We start from the raw sequence: 23,999 nt of genomic DNA, 5'->3' as shown, positions 1-23,999 counted from the left end.
TATTTATGATTGTTAGATCTCAGTATTATATTATACTTCGTATTTACTAGTTTTAAAAAAGTCATATTTCTTTATTCTATACTACATAATTTTTGGTAAACCAAATAATTAATTTTAAATTAATAATTGCCTTAAAAATTACTTAAATTTATTGTTCTATTAATTTTCGATCAAATTAACTACTTTTTATATAGATAATAGATATAATATTATATCGATATTAAATAATTAGCTATAGATTTTTGTAATACTTGTATACTTCTTATTCGGACTATTAACTGTAATGTATTTTTATACAAATGATTAAACATAAATAATATAACTAGTAAAATATATAATACAATAACATTAATATGTTTTAATGATTTCAAGACATGTTGAATGTGTAATTTGAATTTTATGTTATTGTTATTATTAAATAATCATTCCAAAGCATTTTCTAATTACCTATTGTGATAAATTATAACATTTATACTTTATATAGTGCTGTATAATTTGTACCTAGTATGCAGGTATCATCATATATTTTTAAAATAGGTACAATAAACAAATAGTTGTTTATGATTTATGAGTTATTAAAGCTAAAAGTTTTGCATTTAGAATATTCTTAGATTCAAAGTATTATTGTGTTCTTTGTCGAGTGTTGATGTTTTAAAGTAGTTAATCGATATTACAAAACTATCATTCTGCGAGTAAGATGTCGCCATATAGTATTATCAAACATTCGGATATTTTCTTTTCCACTAAAATTATTAGGTTTTTCAAAAACAGTATTTGAATTATTCTTTTTTTTAGATTTAACGTATTATTTTCTTTTAATGTATCATGATTCATGTAGTAGTAATAAAAATTACTCATTAATATATTTGCCAAGTTCTGGTATACAACTGAACAAAGTTGGTATAGAGATAATTTTAAGTCTATATGTTGCTGTTCCCCCAGAAATCTCAACTTGCAATGCAGGTCAGTTCTATGTACGGTTTAGAACACTTAAAATGATTAAGGATAAAGCGCTTGGAGGGCATAATATGCATAGATAAGTAGACATGATGAACAAAAAACAATTTACCCTGTTATTAGTTTTGATAAATTATAATAAAGAATAAACCAGTATATTCATTTTTTTTTTATTAATTTGTATATACAGTAGTTACCATTTTTGAGAGAGTGGGCGGGTAAAAACTATTACAAGTAAATAAATGGTAAAACGGACACATTTTTCACAAGTAAATATTTCAATAATAAATCACATAAACGTCCGTCTGGTAGGTAATTTACAAAAATAGCGGTCAAACACATGATTGACAAAATTATATTTAAACTCTAGTAACACAAAAATTGCTGTTATTATATAAAATCGTTAGTTTAGTTCTCGTAGGCATTTTTAAATTCCCTAACGGGAGAGGTTAGAGATTGCTCACCCCTTACCTTCTCGGCAGAGGCCTATGTGAATTAGCATAGGTAGTGTATTTATATTGGCACAATATACAATAATATTAATGTTTACAGCATCTGCATACGCTATATAAACTTGGTACTATATTTATTGGTTTGCTATTTGTACGTACGGTCGAAACTTGAAAGTACCACCACAATTGTGATTTGTGCAATATTCTATTGATATAAAATTACAAATACAATTTGCATGGTGTGCATCTACATGTGCGAGTCTATGTAATAATCCTGCGGGCGAATTCTGATGTTGGTCAAATTCGTTGAGACCAAGTAATTCGAATTTGGTACTAAGCAGTTCGAAACCGACATGGCCGACATTGAATGATTGACATGCGGACCTGTTGAACAATAACATTTTTACATTAATCGCGTTCGGGTTAGAAACTTAGTAAGAAAATACACCAATATGTATACCAGTACATGGGGATTTATCTTATGACAGGGATCTTTTTTAACTAGACACAAAATACAAATATATATATATATATATATATAAAAGACAAAGAAGGACTTATTTTCGTTCATCAGTGAAACAATTCGGATCAAATTCACTGGTAATTTTTTGTAGAGCTTAAACCCGCCACTGAGTAGGGTGATATTCTTTTATCTTGTTTGCAAACACCCTCATTAACGTACTTAGGTATATTGACTATACACCCTGTACAACGAAAATTCCACTTTTTCCCACAACCAAAAAAGTAAATATATTTATTTGTATTTGTTTAGCCGATACGGAATTTCTCGAACACGTTTAGTTATCATAAATGACACCTAAAGTTGTAAAAAGTACCGTTTCGTGATAGTTTTAGCCATTTCTTAAAATGTAATAATAAAAAAATTATACCCTCAGTAAACTGTCGGGTGGTCAATGGAGGATGTGGGGGATAAGCCCATCAAAAATGTGTGATCAAACTATGTATGCCATAATTTTCTAAAATCTATTTCAAATAGAGTTTTCTTATCCTATTGCCTTTGATTAATACAAAACTGGTCTTAGAATTAATGTAGAATTGTTCACTAAATAAAATCTTTTGAACCTTTTTTTGAAGGGGATTTAAAACGCGCTAGAAGAATATTCTGAGACAGATGTAGATTCGGCGAAAAAAGTAAAAAATTAACATTGACGTATATTATGGTTCTTGTTCCAAAATCGTATTGTACAGTGTTATTTTGAATTATTTTGCCTGCGATTTATAACTCATTGTAATTGATATTATTTTATATAGGTATTTTGTTATGTTAATTAACATGTACTGTAAATACCATTGACGGGTAGAAAAGTCGGATAGTTATGCGTGTTGGCAGAATGTTGGAACATGCCGCATTGGGACAGACCGTTGGGCTTCCATCCTGAATATTCTAAAAGTCCGCCAAAACCAGAGCCTGTTAATCAAAATAAACGTCATTGTAAAATTAATCTACTTAGATTATTGTTCCAAGTTAAATAGCCCGGTTGTAGGTTTACTTGTAAACGACTCTGTATGAATGTTTGAAGTCGACCTGGGTAGAAGCGGTTGTTCGATATTGAGAGATCTATTTTGCACCATCGTCACGGTGTCACTTGTCCTCGACATTGAGCTCCTCTCGTTTCGCCTGAATTTCGCCCGTCGGTTTTGAAACCACACCTTCAACGATAAACATTAAATATATTATTATAAGTAGGTATATCATTAATTTAGTACATCTAATAACGTTGTATTGTCATGAAATGTCTATTAAAACATATTCAAGATATTTCCTTTAAATCGATTTTTTCATGTAGCAAGCCTATGGATCAGAAATTGTACCTAAAAGATACTTTATTGAACCAAATATTTAAAAAGTTCACTCCATCCCCTTCCAAATCGAGAACATCACCCTACAAATTAACACATATATCATTTTAAAACTACGACACGTTATAACTATATATAAATAGTCTAATTACTAGGTATTTTAAACTTGTGTGGATTATTTTTAGATAAAGTACTCCCGATGTACAGTGAAAATCCCTAAAAAAAATCATAACCTCTTCCCCTAGAAGGGGTGGAAACTTTTTCTTATTTTATTTTTTTTTTATCGTGGTTTTAGGACTAAAGGTCTGAAAATTAGACTTAAGGTAGATCTAGAGTGCTTTAATAGGTACATATAATTTTCTTAAAAATCTGTGGTCAAATTAAAAAGGGATAAATCCACACTCACAATAATTTTTAATTATAATCTGCCAGTTTATAGTGAAATAAAATGTATCCATATTCCATAGGTATATTGTACAGCTACAAAATATCACATAAGTAACCTAAAATACATCAGACCGGCTTACTAATTTGTACATAATAAAAATAAATTAATAATAATTTAAAGACATTTTTTTTTTAGTCCTTCCCTTTTTTCATTCCTAGATCCGCTCCTGACTGTAATCAAAAGAGGGCTGGGGGGATTTTCGGGTTCAAAATTTCTACCAATGCCACCATTCGTTATATACCCATAATTTGGTATTGGTAATGACAAATCTTCAATTAAACTCCTTGAAAAATTATGTTGAATTTTTTTGTTGTTTATGAAATTACTTTATTTTTGTGGAAAATAACTTTTTACTTTTCGTTATTATTATTATGACTTATGCGTGTATATTATAAACTGTACAGAGGAAACGTATAGTTGTTGTGTTCTGGATAACGTTTTTGGGATAAAGCCAAATGAGTGCCCAGAGAAAATAAGATAAAGTACAAAAGGTTATTAAAAAAAAAAACCTAAAACCCTTGAGCACGTCTTCGTTAATCTATCCGGACTTAAAGAGACCCGAGTCGTTGTCGTGGCCGAGAAATTACAATCTTTTCTGGTTTTTTCGCCGGAGGTTGTCATTTCGGATTCAAGATTTCATGTCAGAAATTCATCGGTCCGCGAATTCTCAGTGTTGACAGACAGACGCCTTTTACAACGCACGCCGAGCTTCCTTTGATTTAGTGTTTGTTAAACAGGCGCCTATCATGGTCGGTCAAATTAGGGACAGATGTCAGCATGTGTGCAGTGCTGTACTCGGTGCTCGCACACAATATTATATGTGTATTATTATACATTATTATATATGTGGCTATGTACGCCACGTGCTCTCCCATACACGACGCCATATCGCGCACACAAGTCAAGAGGTAGTCAGAAGTCTCCAACAATTTACTTGATGTTCTGAGCCGAAAACCGTCAGCCGTCAAGTAAGCTACAACCGGAATCCGCGTCCAAAATGATTTAGGATCTAGTTTTTACCTACTGACAAAAAAAAAAACTCTCCCGGATAGCGATACCACGGAGTTTTTTTTCAAAAATTATAATGTCTTTAGGCTGGTGCGGTCAACCAAGAAAACCAATGAGATTTTTTACCGAGACATTTTTAGTGGCATACTAGTTTGATTTACTCGATTAATTTTCTCGAATTGCTTACTCGATTTGTTCACACATTTACTCGATTTATTTAACAAGGTACAATAACTTTATGATGTTTATAAATTTCTAACTTAAACTCAAAATTTCACGAATTCTTTTAGCTTATTGTTTCAAAAAATCAAAAACTTATTTGAATGGCCATCGGTGTAATGAATGTTATGGCCAGTGTCGGCAGAACAGATTGCAAGGCCCTATTATTCTAAAATATTTTCAATTAGCACGCATAATATGGAGGCATTTGGGTTGAATCACAAAAATGTATATTTTTTTTTAAGTATTCTTAAAAAAAAAAAACTTTTAATCCAATGTTTTGATGTAAATCTACAGTTAAAATTTAAAGAAGATTTGCCATTTGAGTAAAATAAAATGTTGTTCATTTAAGAAAAAAAGCACATTTTACCTATCTGAGAATAAATGAATAATGTATTATAATGTAAAATCTAGGAATTTATTAACATTTTAGCATGGAAGTTATAAAGATAAAACAATTTGTTTCTGCGCTATATCTTTGCTTTTCTTGGACTTTGCGCCGGTCCTGGCTAATATTATAGGCCATAGGGTTGCTCATCATGACAATCGAGCCGAAATTTTAATTTTTAGATGTTACATTGATTGCACAACTTCGAAATTTAATGGTGAAATGAAGGTATTAATGTATAAAAAGCCTCGGGGAATTAATAATATGTGAGTAAAATATAGACAATATATTTTGACAAAACAATTAGGCGATTACTGTATATCTAATGATAACTCAAGATTAGTATATTTATTAAATTATATATTCTTTACTTGAACTCTCGCTTCAGAAAGACATACACTTCTGGCTAGTTCTTCGCGGACAAATGCGTCTGGGTAGTGTGTCCGTTCAAATACTTTTTCTAACGCTTTTAACTGACAACTAGTAAATGTAGTTCTATTTCTTCTTGGTTTACCTTTTCGCTGGTTATCCGGTTCTGAACTTGATTCTAAAATAACAATTATATAAATGTACGTTTTAAATTACACAGATCAGAGTCTGTAATGTTTTTTAATTTTGTTTTTTGTATATACCTAACTTTTTGATAATATAAACTTATGAAAAACATTTTCACATTTTTTATAAGTGTATTTATATTTTCTTCGAGCTTAAAAAACTGTATTTTTACCTATATTATTAAATTCCATCATTAATATAGGTGATAGACGCATACTTTAGTTCTTCGAACAGTTACAGAAATAATAATTGAATGAGTACCCTTTGTTGATAAAAAAATACCTCCAACAAAATTACCCCCTTTAACATAATTTAAAAGTATTACAGGTTAGTCTGCTTGCTTTGAATGACTTGAAACTAGATGCGTTGTACAACATGAATTGTATTATAAATTCTTGAAATTTTATCTATAAACAACTCATGTGTGCGCTATGGCCTATGAAAACAGCCTATTTGGACAAATATTTATTTGTAGTATTAAAAATTGTATAGTACAACGAAACCAGACAGGCAAAGGAATTTGGCAATATTTAATTCACATTATACAAAAGTGGTAATTTATTAATAGTTAGTTGTTAGTTAATCAAGTTCTAAGCAAAAAAAAAAGCAAATATTTCCAACTCTTCAAAATTATATGAGGCTTTTGCTATAATAATGTAGTAGCCAATATTATTATTAATCGGTGCCTATTATAAATGTAATAAAATTGATAGACAAACGATTTTGTCAAGCATCCAAAGAATAAAAATGCGACTAAGAATATGCAAACAATTTAAAGAAAAAAAAGAACCGAGCACAAAACAGTATAATATATGTTTCGTGTACTTCAAATAGTCGAGGAAATTAGTTTGGAGACAATATTTGTTTTTAATGTAAATTATTTGTAAAAAAATAAATTAAATTTTCATGTTGTTTTCAGTTTAACAAGATGCTAATTAATAGCATTATACATCTTATTTGTTGTAAACAATTTTTTGCCTACAACGCGCGTACACCATTCTTCAATTAGGTATGTTTTATTTATTTTTTAAATTAATAAGATCACCGTTAATTTAATATAATTCTCTCGCCGGTGCGTATCTTACACAGCCCCCGGATCCTTGGTTCGGGAATATTCTAAATTTACGGTAGACAAATGCAGTGGAACACGTCCAATGACATAAACGACGACGTTAGTGTTTCAGCCTATTAACCATATATTAGTTAACTAGCCTAATAAATAACATTAACGAAAACATATATCACACACGCCTCTTGTGTCGAGTACCACCAACATTATATATATATATATATATATAAATGCAGGCAGACGGTGCAGTACGACATTTGGGCCTCGAAGACGTTTATACATAATAATAGGTCATTTTAACGCTCATTTAAGACTGTTCGCTTTTGAAACACAAGGCTACATATATATATATATATATATATATTGGGTTTTAAATTAGTTTTTCTCATTTGTTTAACTTCACTAATTATTTCGACTAAAGGGTAATGCGATTAAACGTCTTGTATAATATTGTATCTCTAACAAATTTTAATAATTGTACATATTTGCCTTTATTAATATGATATTATATATATTGTGATACTTAATAGTATGTATAAATATTCTTTATTATATTTGTATTCAGGTGAGACAAAAAGTAACAGCCTATTAAAAATACCGACGTTTCTCGTAATTGATGTTTTCCATTGTGTGTTTTATCAAAACACGTATTAGACTTGGACTATAATTATAAAAATAACCGCGGAGAAAGATTTTTAGTCGGCTATAATAAATTTTAAAAAATGGTCATTAGAATTATGTACGGCACACGGATGAATGTCTTTTTAAACCTGCAGGTGCTGCGACGAAAGGGTTTCTACGTTATCCCTTTTGTGCCACAGATGGACGGTTATAAATCATACACTTTCTGGTTAGCTATACAGGAATTTATCATAATTATATTTTACGCAGTAATTAAGTTTATTATCGTCGGTTGTACGGTTGTTTAATAGCATAATATTCGGGTAAAACGCTAACGAATAATTTTTGTACAGAAACGGTGCAAATATAAACGCAATGATTGTGTTACACCGTAAACAAAATCACTGTGCTTTGCCAGTCGGATTTGGCAGTGATTTCGATAGTGCAGCGGATCAATTAAAAATCGTTCCATCAATGACATGCAGGCCGTCGCCGCCGACGTTGATGCGAATTCCTGACCTTTATGGCGATGTTAAAATATTAAAGCCAAACCATCACATAAAGACGTTATAAATTGCTCCTCTGCTATCCCGTTCGATGAGCGATATCTCCGGCACCTATTATTAACAGCAGTAAGTACAGTAGACGTTTTTTTGTATCCTATTATAATATGTTTTCACTCCTGTTTGCCACCTAAAATAGAAACGACTATGCCTACGACGATCTTTTGCGCGACAACGAGTTATTTTATTTATTTACTTAATTATATAATTAACGTGGATAGCTCTAAAAATTTCGTGGACATTTTCTAGTCGAGAAATCTGTTACGGAAATGTAACCTAGTAGGGGAAAGGTGGGTAAAGCCGCCATCTTAAGGAAATTTATCAACTTGAACTTAGATTTTTAACTTTATTTTTGTCTACTTACTATGGGAATGTATACTTTTACTTGTTAGACATCATTATTTACAATTATAATTATATTTTAGCTTATGATTTAATTGATTTTTTTTTTTTAATTACATATGAAACTGGCCACTTTTCCCACCCACATAGGGTAAATTGGCCATGCTATATCCACTTTGCCCAATAGTAGGAGATTTTTATTTTCAACTAGAAAATATTGTCATATTATTTCCTAAATTAACTCTTCTATTTTAACTGACTCAAAACACAATATTTGTCATCAAACTTTTAATAAATTTAATCAACAAAATCATACACAAATAAATAAACAAACAGAAATCTTTTGCTATAAAACATATAAATAATAATTATTATTATTACAAGTATTTGTAGTCAACATTGCAAAATTCGTTTTATAATAATAAAAAAAAATAATCTACTTATAATAACTTGAATAGAAATGGATAATAATTAGTAGTGGCCACTTTGCCCTTTTTATAGTTATTGTTTTAACTACTGGACAAATAATTTAGCAACTGTTAAATTCAATAAAAGTTGATTTTATTGTAACTACAAATAAGTGTTGTCAAATAAAAAAAAAAGATCAAAGTAATTGAGTGGCCAAAATAATTAATAACGTTGTTTAAACGTAACTGTTACCTTACAGCAGCCGGGCGCAAAATGATTTTTCTGTTATCACTCTTCAACAGCGAATTTTATTATTATTTATGATTTATCAATCAATAATAATGACAATAATAAACATATGGAAAGAGAATTGAATAGCTGATAACATTAATAACAGAAATATAGTAAAAGACCACTTTACCCGCTATGCCACTTTGTACACCTTTCCTCTAATCTAGTTGTTATTGTTAATTTCAAAATCCTATTATTTTACTCGATTGATTTATTCAATTACTTGATTCTTTTACTCGTTTATTAATTATTCGATCTATTAGTACAATTTTAAGCCCGGAGTATAATCTTGAGACTTTTTGCGTGTTTTAAGTGCGCATTAGCGACTGCATATAAACGTAATTCGAGAAAATTCTCGAGACTGTTTGAGTCACGTTAATTTTTTTACATATTTACTCGATTTATTTTCATAATATGTTTACTCGTTTACTAGATTATTTTTCTTATGATTTACTTGCTTATTTTATTTATCAACATGTTTTTAAGAGGTTTAAGAAAATTCGCGAGGTTTTTTGCGTCTCGTTATTTTATTTACTCATTTACTCGATTCATTTTCTAGATTCGGTACTCGTTTATTTGATTTACTTACTCGTTTACTCAATTTTTTCTTTCGTTTACTCGACTTTTTTACTCATTTACTATAATTTTTTTTACTCGTTGACTAGGTTTCATTCTGTTGTGTTGTTGCATTGAATTCCTGTTTTTGCGATGGAAATAAACGTTAAACCTTGTAACTAAATGTTCAGAGTTTAAAAATAAAATAATTTATCATAATAATGATGTTAAGCAATTTAATCGTGATGGTATAGACATATTATGCATGATTTAATGTTTTTCCATGGAGCGGAGAAAATAGTGTTTTTTTGTTCTTTTCGTTTAACGTTTTACCTCATACGCCAACTTCAAAAGAAGGATATACATCATTCGGGTGCGGTATCAGATATAAACGCACAGCTAATTTTATCTAGACGTCTGCGAATGCAGAATCATCTCCTTTATTATACCGTATTGTCGGTGATCGGTTGTATATTATAGAAGAAACAAACGTATATCATTTGCAAGTGGCACCTTTACATTTACAATAAAGTAGTTTGTGCGTGGACTACAATATACCAATAGCAGACCAAGGTTTAGAATCATGAGATTGTTTTACTGTAATAGTTGTTAAACACCTGCAAACGAATATGTGTCATAGTTTTGATTAACCTAATAAAATATCGTAATTTATTAATTTTATTCCATTTACACAATACTGGATTAGGCACATAATCAGGTAAGCACGCCTCTGTTGTCCCAGGGAAAAATCGAAACCAGTGTTATTACCTGAAAATGAAACCAGAAAACTACAAAAACCGTTTTTCAACTCGAAAACTTTGAAGTCATTTAGACACCTTGCTTCTACTTATAGTTAGTATTAATATTTTAGATATCTTAAACCCTCTGAAGCAACTATAGATGAATTTGGTTTGATACTCCTACTAAGCGTCCTAACCTCCCTTGGCTATTTATGTTTATTAAATATGACGATAAAATCACTTTCAAATGCTTCGATGCAAATCTGCGGATGGAAGGACTATTAAATATCGATAAAAGCATTGTAAAGGCAAACATGTGTTTAAAACTGTGTTTTAAATATTATTGAGAGTTAGTACGATTTTAGGGTGGATCGTCTGCCTTCTCTAATAATTCATTGGCATTGCCAATGGGCGATCAACAACTAAATGGAAATATTGACACCTGTCGACTGTTGCTTCACTTTCACAAAATTTTCTCACACGCTCACAGAAACTAAAAATGTACTACGGTCAGAGAGTAATTCCCCCTTTTTTGTTTTTTGGGGGGGGGGGGGGTAATTGTCTTTATAAAAATAAAAAAAGTTGTTTTACCTAAGAAAAAAAGTTATTGTAATTTAAAAGAATTGTAGAATCCACGTGTAACGTCTTGATGTAATTGTAAGCACTGTATATTTTGATATTACCGATTTTTCGGTAATTACCTAATTAAGGAGCACTGGATTTATTTTTTTTTTTTATTAAGTAGAGAGGTTGAAACGCTTATCTAAACTGCGCAGAGGTCACGTGTGGTTATTCAATTATTCGAGTTTTTTCATAAAAAACAAATCTATGTACACGTCTTAGGAAATTATAAAATACCGGTGTAACGTAGAACTTGGTTAATCTAGCCGAATGGGATATAATATATTGTGTTCGCAGGTCATTTTTTCCGTATAACTGGTGCGCATTAAAATATACCTATCAGCTAGCCAGTGGCCAATGGGTTATCTGGTACACAGAACACATATTATAGTTTACACATAGTAAGGTATATGGGAAATCTTCAATTTTGCAACACCTGTAGTATTTTACAGAACATATCAAATACGTTAAAGGCCTAAGTCAAATTTATTATCGGAAATTCGCGGTAAACCGCCAAACAGTGTAACTTATCTATTTCATTTTATTCCTCAGCCTCTGCGCCCACTGAATTAATAGATATAAGTACACCGTCTTCGGTATTGTTTTTTTGTTTTTTTTTTACTTCAAATTCGAACAATAATTAGATTACACAGACAATTATCGTTCGATTTAAAATAAATCATATTATAATATGTTTACATAATTATATTAAGTTAAGATAAAAATTAGCGTTTATATGTAGGTACCTATACGCTAATGAGACAATTAACAATATAATATATCCGATAATGCAGTAACAGTTAATAGCATTAACGTTTATAATATTTGTTTCTTATTATTAAAATTATTTTTAATCTATGTTATTAAAAATACAACGGATTTTTTTTTTGAAACTTGCGGTATATTTTAACACAAATTTCTTAACATTCTAATTCATCTCCTCATACAAGCCTTTGATTTTTTAATCGTCCATTTTTATTTGTCCAACGGTGACTCTCTTTACTGTCAAAGGATTTCCACTGATGAAGAAAACAAAAGAAGAAATAAACCACGGAATTTACACTAAATGGAGTAAATTAATTATTTAAAAATAAAAAAATGTTGTCTTTTCATCAATTGATGAATCAGATAAACCCACCGTCTTATTATTTATTATGCGAATATATTGCGACATTAAGTTACTCAAACGAAATTAAATAGTAAGAATATAAGATACCAAAAAAAGAAATAAAAAAGCCAGTACAGTGGGGTCGGGGCATAGTGGGGACGGAGAGGTCACAGGTCTACAGATTTTATTATTACCGAAAGTGATAAAATCACTTTTAAATAAACGCTTCGATGCGAATCTGTGGATAGTATGTTCAAACCAGTTATACGATAAAGGTCTGATAAGGGATGATCGTCTGTCTATAAAAATCATAGTTACCTATATATTGTAATTTGTTATTAACAATATAATGAATATATTTTCAGTACCTGTTGACTGTTGATTCACTCACACATAGCAACCTATAAACCGACTACGGCCAAAGTGTAAATTTACCCTATTTTTGGTGTTTTTAATAAAAAAAAAAACATGTTTTTTAACTATTTTTAAGAGTTATAGAGCATCGTAATTACAAATTTTAAGTTGAAAAATTTGTAAATTGTTTGGGTGTTTTTCTCGATTTTGATAGGGAAGGGGTGACTTTTTAAAATTTTTGGCCTAATAAAGTACCTTTGAAATACCTTCTCAGCTACTCACCGAAGCTAAAAACCAGAAGTAAATTGAAAAATTAATAGATCGACTAAAAAATATACAACATTGAAAACGTTAAGATAAATCGGTAGGGAAATAATTAAAGAGCTTGTAATTTGTTTTCTGCTCCAAGCATCTAAAGTACCAAAGTCTTTTTTAAATCAACTAATCATGTTGTCTAAAATCGCATAAAAAGAAAAAAAAACAATTTTTTAAGAAACTTGATGACGAGAATTTTTTTTTTGTTTAACCAAGGAAAAAAGTAAACAAGCTTACAGTTAAAAATACATTTTTACAGCCCTCGAAAATGCACTAACGAATAATTTAAAAACAAAACATCAGAATTCAAATTATTGTAACAAAAATAATTCATTTTATTATTTTGTTTGACTTCATTCTTGTAAGGTAAATGTTACAACAATTCGTGCGCTAAGGTGATTTGCATTAAAGACGACTTTCTACACTCCGTGAAAACCGCCAAAACGTTTTATTTTTATGATGGAATTGTTATTATAGTAGGTCAAACTTCATTCGCAGTGATTGGTTCAAACACGGTTTTTGTATCCAAGTACCAACAAAGATTGACGGGAGCCAGCATTATACAATGTCTATAAATGTATTTACTTCTTGTTTTGACTTTTATAGTAGTTTGCTTCTGTGAAGTATAGAAAATGTGAAGCAATAATATACCTACGGTTACGTCAATATTGTTGTATTAGTGTTGTTTATTTATGTTACTATTTATTAAAGACTAGTAAAACAATGCTCCAACTCAAATCATATGGAACCTAACCGTGAAAACAAACCGCTGTAAGTGTGTAAAAAAATAATAACTTCAAAAAGACTTCAATAATTGTCGAGACACAGAAAAATAATCGAATCCTTTTATTCGGTGAATGTGAAAGATCTGACATTTGGCTAAAAGTAAACATCAAGCGATTTCATCTTATTCATAAAAAAATATGTGAATGTCATAACTCATAATTATTATTACCGTCGTAGTGTTGCCTGTCGATGACCGTGTTCCGGATCTGCAACAAAGAGTCCACCGTGAACCGTTTGGTGTTCTCAGACGCGTATTCTTGATCCTGTTCCGTCACCGGCTTGTACCGGTCTTGTTCACCGAGCATCTTCGCCGTACTGTCGGCCACTGCGGTACTTTTACGCTGCACAAACTCGACGACCGCTGATAACTCGGTGCCGTCGGCGGCCGCGTACAACTCGGGTGTCGTCCGGCTAGGCGGTACTAGGTCCGTTTGCTGCACGGTTATGGGTACTGCGTTGTTGTACCTATACCACGTATGCCATACTTACAGCGATAAAAATCAGACTCTCGCATGGCGCGTTTGCGGATGTTCGACGAGCGGCACAAGCGGTAGCGCTACAGACACGAGGCCCAAGAACGAGGCGCGAACGAGAAGATGAGTATTATAATAAGACGTCTCCGTGAGCGAAGGAGATGTAGAAGGAGGCGGAGGAGGAGGCAAACTCTATAAAAATAAACAAGAGACCGCCTCCTTGATCTTGCGCGTGGATCGGGGTGTTCTCGTCGCGTTTTGGTAGGAGTCCAATGACGCGGCGGCGGGTGTCCGCACGAATTACGCGGGCTCCGTCCGATGCGCGGTGACAGCCTGTCGCTGCCTCTTCTTCTCTCGTGTCATAACCATAACCATAATTATATTATAATTCCAACGTCTCCGTCCAATCATATCGCCGTACCCGAGATCCATGCGCATATTGCACACAACAATAATATAAAATAATTGGGTCGGCTGAAATAATAATTAACGTTTATTGTTATTTTAGTAACCTACGCATCGATCACGTAAGTCGCATTCGCGTAGGTCGCGGTGTTTCGCATTAACGGTTCGCTAAAATCCACATGCACGTTAGACCGGAACACGGTGCACACGTGCTGGTGCCTCAAACGCCCGCTACAGGACGTTGTGGACAGCTCAATTTCAGGCAGTATAACGTTAAGGGTGGTCGCAAAGTGAGTGACGAGGGTGCGGCCAGAGGAAACCTCTGGTGATATGTCTGTGTAATAATATGCCAGTATTTGATTTATTAAGTTAATCGTTACCGACCAAGTATTGTCAATGAAATATAGCATTTAAAAATATTATTATCTTAAAAATTGTTATAAATTAGTATATATTATAATATGCAAAGTTGTACAAATTATTATTCGAATAAAAAATAGTTTTCCTATATTTTATACTAGTTTTATATAATATTTTCTAAATGTAGAATTTATTAAATTTTTACAAAAATAATATTAGGTATCAAATATATTTACTTGAAAAACGTACTAACTATTTAAATAATATTTTTAAAAATTATTCGAATAACTTTTGCTTGAAAAATGTGTTATTCGAATGATGCGCAACTCTGAATTCTGATCATGTGTAAACATTATTTCAAAATTTTTTTTTGATTTTTTATTTCTCAGTCGAAATGTATAAGGCCTTAACATAATATCTGTATTACTTGGCCGGAATTATAGAACATATCTGTAACAACTGTGAATAAGCGTGCAAGTCGATTTCAGTGATTTTACAAGGGAGCGATTTTAAACTTGACCAGCTGCCATAAAACCTATCTTAGCCAATAACTCACATCTCTCTCAAGGTTTTCTTGTTGTTCCAACGAGTTAGACATTTATTCAGGTGTGCTAGACGCCTCGGACAAACAGCCTAGCGTACTTAGTCAATTTTGACCAAAATAAACTTACACACTTATTCACAGTTGTTACAAATATAACTAGGGAAAGGAAGCGTTCTCTCATACCGAAGAGGGAAAAAATTACAATGACTTAAAAATATCATTGTACGGTAAAAACCAATCATTATTCACATAATTAGTATTTTTTTAACAATTTTAAAAATCGTCAATAAGTCAGGTTGGCCATCAAATTCTATAGACCCTATATTTGTTGTCGACGTTGGGGTATACATTATTATAACGCAAGCTCAATATGGGTATTTAAATAATGTTTTCAGTCTTTTGAACGTGAAAAAAAAAATTATATAGACCATTGCTATAAACTTTGCTTTATATGTAAACAATGGAAATGGAAACGCACATCAAATCACACAAGTGTATTTCTAAAGTAAAATAATTTTATGTTTTTAAGTTGAGCAATACTTTAAAAAAAAAAATCATGTTTTTAAATTCTTGTTTACTTTTGAACTCGGTGTCACATTTGAAACACACGCGCCAATGTACGAAATTATTACTTAAAAAAAAAAAAAAAAAAATCTATATACTCGACATTCAAATGAGTTACGTGTAGTTAAATAAGAAAACCAAAAACCAACTGGGTAAAATTTGATTCTCCTTTTGGTTTAAGAGTAAAAATGATAAAAACAATTCCCGATTCGCTGTAAGACTTTGAAGCGAGGAGCTACTTTTATAAAACTGTAAAAAAAAAAAACGTTTAAAAAGTACTTGTTTTACTCATCCCCCATCTTCGGGCTACGATGAAAACATATTATGTTTTGAATGACCAATTCTTTGAAAATAATATTTTATTAATTTTTCGTATAAATGTCCACCAAAAAAAAATTTAAGACTTAAACTGGTGGGAATTAAAAAAAGTTTGGGGGCAATTTTTTAGGCCAAGACGAACCATCAAGTATACTGCGGTTATCAAATCCCACGGGGTTAGACATATTATATACGTGTCAAAGCGACAAATATGAACGAACTTTAGAGTGAACCTCCTCCTTTTTGTTTGAAAATTACACTACATGCCTGTTTCGATGAAAAAGGTGTTCTAAAATTTTTTTGGATGTGTCATCGATTATCTTGGCCATGGCCTTGACGAGTATTTTGAGTTTTTTTCTTGACACATCTTTTATACCTATCTTTTTTTTATATAGTATCTTCGGTCATTAAAAAAAAAAAAGAAGAAAATTGCCATATTTATCATAATGGAGTACGAAATATTTTATTTGAAATGGTAAACTACCACAAAAAAACCAAACGTGGCAGTTTGGGTTTTTAAAAAACCTATTGCTACATAGCCATAATCTCAAAGTAAGTTAAATACATAAATCATTATTGTCATTGCAATAGTATTATCGATTTTTGTACTTCTACTGGGTCGCATCAAAACGTTTATTTGAAAGTGATTTGATCACTTTCAACCAGCTCGGTCCAACTCAAGTCCCGAACCCATTGTACTGGCTTTTTGATTTGTGCATATCCGTCAACAGTCATACTTAATACACGTAGTCATTTTCTGTAATCGTTTGGGCAAGGTTTTTTTTTAAATTAAAACTTACTATTTGTTTTACGGCCTATTTAGGTAAGGCAGTAGTTGCAAAATAATAAAATATCTATGTGCGCAAATCGTGTGTATTTGATTCGATAAAATTTACAATTTTTAATGATTTGTAATAACTTTTGAACATTTTTAATGTACAAAAAATAATACTAACAAGTGCATGAAAAAAAAATGGCAGTAAAAAAAAATGAACTAAAACATTTGTGTACACAAGGGCCGAAATTGTGGTTTGAAAATACTTCAATTTATAATAAAGATTTGTAACCGTATGTAGAAATTGCGTTACGAATTTTTGTTTCTTGTCCTACATCTAACTGTTCTGCTGAGAGGTCTTTTTCAGTCTTAAAAATGGTCAAGTCCTATTTGAGATCAAGTACTACCGACGAAAGGCTAAATTCTTTGGCTGTTTTAACTATAGAGTCAGATTTAACAAAGAAGTTAGATTATGATGATATCATTGATACGCTCGGCGTAAATTCTACTGCTTTTGCTCGCCTTTTAATGGCGTTTTTTATTGAAAAAGCTCGGCGTAAACATTTTTAATTTTAAAATAAAATATGCTACAATTGATTGGTAAATTGTTCTTGTAATAAAATTATTTTTACTTTTTAGTTCACTTTTAATTTTTTTTTTTTTTTTAGAAAAGTATGTTTTTAAAAACGTTTTTTTTTATGTATACCTAATATACCTTTCAGATTATGAGTTTAGCGAAGAATGCATTGGTTTCACTATCATGTGTTTTTTTTTTACAAATACACCTATTGATGAAGAAATATAGCTCGGAAGGGGGTGTTTATTTTTCTTACCTGGGGCGCAAAATTCCTAAATACGTCTCTGCTTGTACTCGTAATGCTTTTCTATTAATTGTCTTAGTGTAAACACAGGGTCAACTGTGGATTTTCCTGGTTTAAAGCTGCATTGGTATTCCCCTACTATTTCTTTCACATATGGTTTCAGTCTATTTAAGATAACATTTGATAATATTTTATATGCTGCATTGAGTAGTGATATACCCCTGTAATTATGACAATCTTGTGGGTCACCTTTTTTATATATGGGACATATTACTGCTACCTTCCATTCTTCTGGTATCTGTTCTTGTTGCCATATTTTCTTAATTAGTTCCCACATATCATTAACAATCAGTTCCCCTCCCTTGTTTATTAGTTCGGCTCCTATCATGTCCTCGCCGGAGCTTTTTTATTCTTTAGCATTTCTATTTGGTTTTATTTATTTTTTCTAATTTTGTATCAGGACCCACGATATTTCTTAAACCGCTAATCGGAAGTGTGCAGATCACTACATTACTTAATTAAAAATTACACGCACTTAAATATTTAAAAAAAATTACAAACTTATACGGCAAATTCTTTAGAAATTGTAGGTAATATAAACGTACGGTAAGAAACCAAATTTGAAAACCATTTTTGCAAGCATTGTAACTGAACTAGGTGAGTAGCGAAATTGAAAAAATTAAAAAAGAAAATAATAGACTTAGGAAAATGACGGGATTTTTTTTAATAATCTGACGGGTAGAACATTTTTTAAGAAATTTTCTCAGACATTTGATTTTAATTTACCTAATGTAAAATTGTCATTGTCATTGTCTTCGTCATCGTCATCGTCATCGTCATCGTCATCGTCATCGTCATCGTCATCGTCATCATTATCTTCTTCAATTTCATCTATAAAATTTAATGCGTCTATTAATGCAAGACATTCGACAGCGAATAAGAGGCCGGAGGATAATTGCAACTAGAGGATTTATTTTGGGTGCTTGGGATTGCGGGTTATAGTAAAACGCTTCGATGGGTATCTGTAGATGGTTGAAACGCAAATATCGATAAAAGCATTGTAATGACAATAAAGTGTTTAAAATTAAAAATTTTGTATTACAGCGCGGACATCGTTAGGGCTAAACGTCAGGTTACCCGTATTTTCCCATTTATCGGATTGCACAACATAATAAAATTGTTTTTCAAATACCTGTTGACTATTGATTCACTATTGCATATTATCCTACTACGGGTCAAGTGTAATTGTAAACTTTTTTTTTAAAAGTTTTTCCGAGACACCACACCGGCCATTACTAAGGAGTAAAGTATAGGCAATTTTTCGAAAAATCTTAATTTAGAGTTTGAACTATAATGCATACTTATTAATACAGTAATGAGGATACTTTGTTGATTGCCATTTTTTTTTGTCAGACTATCACAGTCATTTCTATAGGATAAATTACAATTTTTCCCCCTCAAAACTGCTTTGCGCGATTTAATTTTTCTCAGAATTAATATACGGTTAAGGAAAGATATTCATACATATTATTTATGACAAAATTATCTGTTCCAATGATTTATTTGTTTCGACCTTAAGGTAATGAAATTTCTTTATACCTTCTGTTGGGCCTTGGCATTCAGAGTCGAAGCCACCAATTTCGTTCTGTGAATTTAAAGGATTTCCGTCTGCATCTGCTGGAACTTTTCTTCCGTTGACTGTGAATCCATCCTTTTTATTATATTTTACAATTGGACGAAATTCTTTATTTCCAATATCCATTGGAATTTTTTTGTTGTTGATGATCACTCCTTCTTCATATATACATATATTTGGACCTGACGATAAATCAACCGGGTATAATGTAAAAATATAATAACTTAAATCATTAAAAATCATCATTACTTAGTTAACCATTCATAAATATTGTCTTGTACGATTTAATTTACTTTCTAACAGTACGTAGGTACAATAGTATTTTTTTATTGTTTAATCATGGACCGTTTTTTTAACGTTTACTGTTTTTAATATATAATGGAGTTCGAGGAAATAGTGTTCCAGACAGCAATGCCTTATTCCAGAATTAAACAAATAAAGACCACAATAGAGATCTGGAGGCGAAAGTCCTGATAAAAAAGTGAAAGCAGGCGATAGGATAACACAAAAAGAGATGAGATAATGAAAAAATCGATGTAGCAACAAAGATGGTTTTAGATAGAACTGATAGATAAATGACAAGCCCCTAAATAGATATTTCGGATCACAAAAACTCGGGTAAACTATGCCAAATTTTTATGATTAGCGTTGATAATGAAAATACCAAATAACAAAATTCTACTTACTGTCGGTATAGCGATTATTTTTCATATTTTTTAATCCTTTGTAATAAATGTATTTATTATATTCGAGTGGTTGCGGCGAAGTCCCAAATAGTTGCAAGTTATCTAGAATGTAGTCCAAAATTACTAGTTATTAGTTGATTTGTTTAAAACTTTATAATGTACTCAATCGACCGGTTCAAACTTTTAATAAATTATTGTCAAAAAAAATTATTGACATGCATAGTTGCCAGTTGGGAATTTTTTATTTAAGGTAAATATATAAAGTTAACTTTTTAATCTAATAATAATAAACAAAATTAGTCAGTAATACAAATTTTAACTTTTATGTGCGAATAATATTAGTCATGATTAAAATATTAACATGTTTATATACATCCGAATAAAGTTTTAGTGACTTAAAAAAAAATTGTTGTACAATGGAATAATTATTTATTTATGTTTTCATTTAACTTATAAAAAAACTAGTCTATGCGTTTATAACAATTATTTAGCGTTTGACTTATTTTTTAATGAAAAATAGGATTTTAGCTAAAAAACTACGTAGAACTCGTTTTACAAAATAAATGGAGATAAACAGATTTTAAAATAAGACATTTTTATGTTTTTTTGTTTTCTGCAAATCTACTTGGTTAATACAAATTAATTATATCCTAATCAATCGATTATTACAATAAAAAAATTATAACAATGATTAAAAATATTAACCATGGTTAGAGTTAATCGTGGGAAATATTTAAGTTAGTCATGATTAAATTAAATTAATCAAGAATAATAGTTAGGTAATTTATTCATCATTATTTGTATGGTTATTTATGGGTTTATGGTTATTTATACTATTTATTTATGCATCTATTTATTTTTTCAAATTTCAATTTAATTATTTATCACCACAAATAATCGTATAATCCAAAAGTTAAAATATGTTTTTATTTATAATTAACAGTTTTTACCATCCATAATTGCCCATCAAAGGTTATTTACAAATTTAGTCATAACAATTACCAAAAAAACCTATTATACCCACGTCGCGTCACCAATATGCTTCGATCACACTATAGGCCGACTTCATTCAGTAATTTTTTTTATACTAAATCTTGTTTTATAGTTACCTTCTTCAAAGTTATCTTCTTCGTCAGATACATTACTACCACTACACCTGAAAGGCCAACGTTTATATTTAAAATAAAAATGAATACACGAAAACTCTAGATTTAATAAAATATTTCCAAAACTTTTGAAAAAGTAACAATTAGAAAAAATACTTACGCCACGTATGCTGCTAGACTAAGCAAAAGAATAATTTTAATATTCATAGTGTTATCCTGTTATAATATACTGTTAATAATTCGACTGAACTAAAATATGCAGTGTTTTCGCAATACTTATACAGGACCAAAATCAACGATTATGTTACAATCGACATTGGTTTTAAGACAGTTTGTACAAATAAAACAGTTAACAAATAGTCTAATGATAAATTCGGAACGTCGGCAAAGAAAAATAAAAAATGTAAACCGCCTGTAAAAAAATTAGAGCATATTCAACGGGTGTTATAGTACAATACTGCGTATAGTGCCAAGAAATGGTAATTTGATTTAAAAAATTTGAAAAAATTGTAACTATAAAATATACTTTTACTTCTTCACATTTCAAGCCAATAACCCCTAGTTAAAGTTTGCACGGTAAAAGACACCTGTATTGATCAAAAATACTAGCGATGACGCAAATGTCAATCAAATAACAATAACTTCTCTATAGGTAACTTGTGGCCACAGGTTTGTACTGTGTCGAGAAAGATTACACATTTTCATAAAACATTTTAGCTTCGGTGCGGAGCTGAGAAGGTATTGTTTTTACAATGATGGGTTTTTATATCTCGTAAACCGCTGAACCGATTTCTTCGTGTAGCAACTCTATAGATCAGAGATCATACCTGAAAGGTATTGCGACATACCTTCCCCGGCCCGCAATTAGCGCCTAGCGCTACTAGTCGGTCCGTGGTCGTAGGGGAGCCCCTTTGGGGAGAACCACAAAAGCCAAGGTACGCCCATAAACCTGAAAGGTACTTTAATAGGCCAAAAATTAAAAAAAGTCACCCCTTCCCTATCAAAATCGAGAAAAACACCCAAACAATTTACAAATTTTTCAACTTAAAATTTGTAATTACGATGCTCTATAACTTTTTTAAAAATGGTCGAAAAAGTTCCAAATTTATATGAGGTGTTCTTCAAACATAGTACTATCGATGAACATTAACAAACTAAAAAAATATCATAAACCCTTTCCCCTAGAAGGGTAGAATTTTTTTCTTTATTTCACTTTTTCAAGTAAAGTTTTAGAGGTTTAGTTCTGAAAATTAGACCGAAGGTAGATCTAAAATGGAACTATATCATATACAATTTTCTCAAAAATCTTTAGTAAAATTTTTTTTATTAAGGAAAAGCACCAAAAATAGGGTAAATTTACACTTTAGCCGTAGTCAGTTTCTAGGTTGCTTTGTGTGAGTGAATCAACAGTCAATACCTAGGTACTGAAAATATTTTCATTATATTGTTAATTACAATATATAGGTAACTATGACAGTACATTTTTATAGACAGACGATCAACCCTTATCGTATCCACCCTGCACAAGACTAAATATTAAATTTTAAGTACATTATTGCTGGTTCTACGATATCTTCTAAACCGCTATAACTGGTTTGAACATACTATCCACAGATTCGCATCAAAGCATTTATTTAAAAGTGATTTATCACATTCAGTTATAATAAAATCTGTAGACCTGTGACCTCTCCGTCCCCACTATGCCCGGCCCCACTGTACTGGCTTTTTTATATACTTTTATTATAATACTAGAGCTTCGCTCTAGCTGGGGGCTCCGCCCCCAGGCCCCCGAGTCGGGCGGGTAGGTCACAGATTCCCGGTACTGTACCCGGCTACGCCGGGCACGCTCACGTCCCCTCGCTGCAAAGTATTTTCGGGGAGGTCACAGATTCCGAGGGGGGTGCCCGGCTGCGCCGGCCACGGTATGTGGAAGTCAGTGCACAGCGGTTCCTAGGGGGGTGCCCGGCTGCGCCGGCCACGGTGTCGAGCCATCGCAATACGTCTTAAAGGAATGACGTTATAATTCACGGTACCTATAGGCTGTATCTAGTAATCAGAATTCATACCTAGTTATGGACAAATATTTTGCAAGCTAAGTACTGATTAAGTGTAGAGTAAGTCTAGCTATGTATCTGTAATTTTTTTAAATTTTAAATTGAAAAGAATAGTCTAGAAGTTAGACGGTTAATAAATATCAAGTGTCCGGTGTTGCTTACTTGGGTTGTTACCACTTTTACCAATTTTTACTACCAATGTCCAGTTCCTTATCAGCGGGCGGAATTCGTGTTGAAAACTGATAAGGACGGCAGGTCTCCGAGTGTTTTAGCATTCGCTCGCTCGGCGCCGTCGCTTCGCTCCGCCAACTAAAAATATCCTAGGTTTGTAGGCTACAGTCTATGAGGAGGTAACAGGTTTAAAATTAAGTTTAAATTAAAATTTTAAAAAGTTAAAGAGACTTGATAAGAAGCTGGCCATTGGGAAAAAGTGTATAATGGAAATTGTCTTTGGTAAAAGTTGTTATATTATAGACCACGTCATCAATATAGGCTGGTGTAATCCCGCTTAACTTTATGAGTTGAAAACAGATAAAAATGTCTAGAGGACAGTCAGCTAAATGTCTGTTAAGGTTTGCCTTTGTGAAACAAAATTTGTTTAAACGTAGTATGTTATATGTCTGTACACAGCGGTTC

At 31.5% G+C, this 23,999-nt stretch overlaps 2 protein-coding genes across 2 annotated transcripts; both read right to left on the bottom strand.

Annotated features, from left to right (window-relative positions):
* Positions 1-1,149: 1,149 nt before the first annotated feature.
* On the bottom strand, positions 1,150-14,211 carry LOC126844153 (paired mesoderm homeobox protein 1-like). Its single transcript, XM_050582055.1, has 5 exons — positions 13,791-14,211; positions 5,665-5,840; positions 2,921-3,080; positions 2,719-2,838; positions 1,150-1,793 (listed from the first exon to the last, which is right to left on the bottom strand). The coding sequence occupies exons 1-5, from the start codon at positions 13,924-13,926 to the stop codon at positions 1,657-1,659; spliced, it is 729 nt and encodes a 242-aa protein (XP_050438012.1). The 5' UTR covers positions 13,927-14,211; the 3' UTR covers positions 1,150-1,656.
* A 4,433-nt stretch (positions 14,212-18,644) lies between these two features.
* On the bottom strand, positions 18,645-21,516 carry LOC126840596 (calsequestrin-2-like). The gene is made up of 5 exons (XM_050576453.1): positions 21,470-21,516; positions 21,313-21,359; positions 20,204-20,305; positions 19,481-19,699; positions 18,645-18,772 (listed from the first exon to the last, which is right to left on the bottom strand). Exons 1-5 carry the CDS (start codon positions 21,514-21,516, stop codon positions 18,645-18,647), a joined length of 543 nt encoding a protein of 180 aa, XP_050432410.1.
* Positions 21,517-23,999: the final 2,483 nt, after the last annotated feature.

This window comes from Adelges cooleyi, unplaced genomic scaffold (genome assembly GCF_023614345.1).
Source record: "Adelges cooleyi isolate 19-005CV unplaced genomic scaffold, UGA_ACOO_1.1 ACOO_flye_CR_arks_rails_tigmint_CR_PRNA_108, whole genome shotgun sequence".
Lineage (NCBI taxonomy): Eukaryota > Metazoa > Arthropoda > Insecta > Hemiptera > Adelgidae > Adelges > Adelges cooleyi.
The sequence above is the reverse complement of the archived record's forward strand: the minus strand, read 5'-3'. Positions and strand labels throughout refer to the sequence as shown.

What these genes read in the sequence shown, in the direction of transcription:
- LOC126844153 (XM_050582055.1), bottom strand. Translation starts at nt 13,926, where the DNA reads ATGCTCGGTGAACAAGACCGGTACAAGCCGGTGACGGAACAGGATCAA. An exon ending in CGACAGGCAACACTACGACG is followed by an intron (nt 5,841 to 13,790) that starts GTAATAATAATT and finishes TTGTTATTTTAG; the next exon opens with AATCAAGTTCAGAACCGGAT. An exon ending in TCATACAGAGTCGTTTACAA is followed by an intron (nt 2,839 to 2,920) that starts GTAAACCTACAA and finishes TTTGATTAACAG; the next exon opens with GCTCTGGTTTTGGCGGACTT.
- LOC126840596 (XM_050576453.1), bottom strand. Translation starts at nt 21,516, where the DNA reads ATGAATATTAAAATTATTCTTTTGCTTAGTCTAGCAGCATACGTGGC. An exon ending in AAATAATCGCTATACCGACA is followed by an intron (nt 19,700 to 20,203) that starts GTAAGTAGAATT and finishes ATTTATCGTCAG; the next exon opens with GTCCAAATATATGTATATAT. An exon ending in ATGCCAAGGCCCAACAGAAG is followed by an intron (nt 18,773 to 19,480) that starts GTATAAAGAAAT and finishes TAAATTTTATAG; the next exon opens with ATGAAATTGAAGAAGATAAT.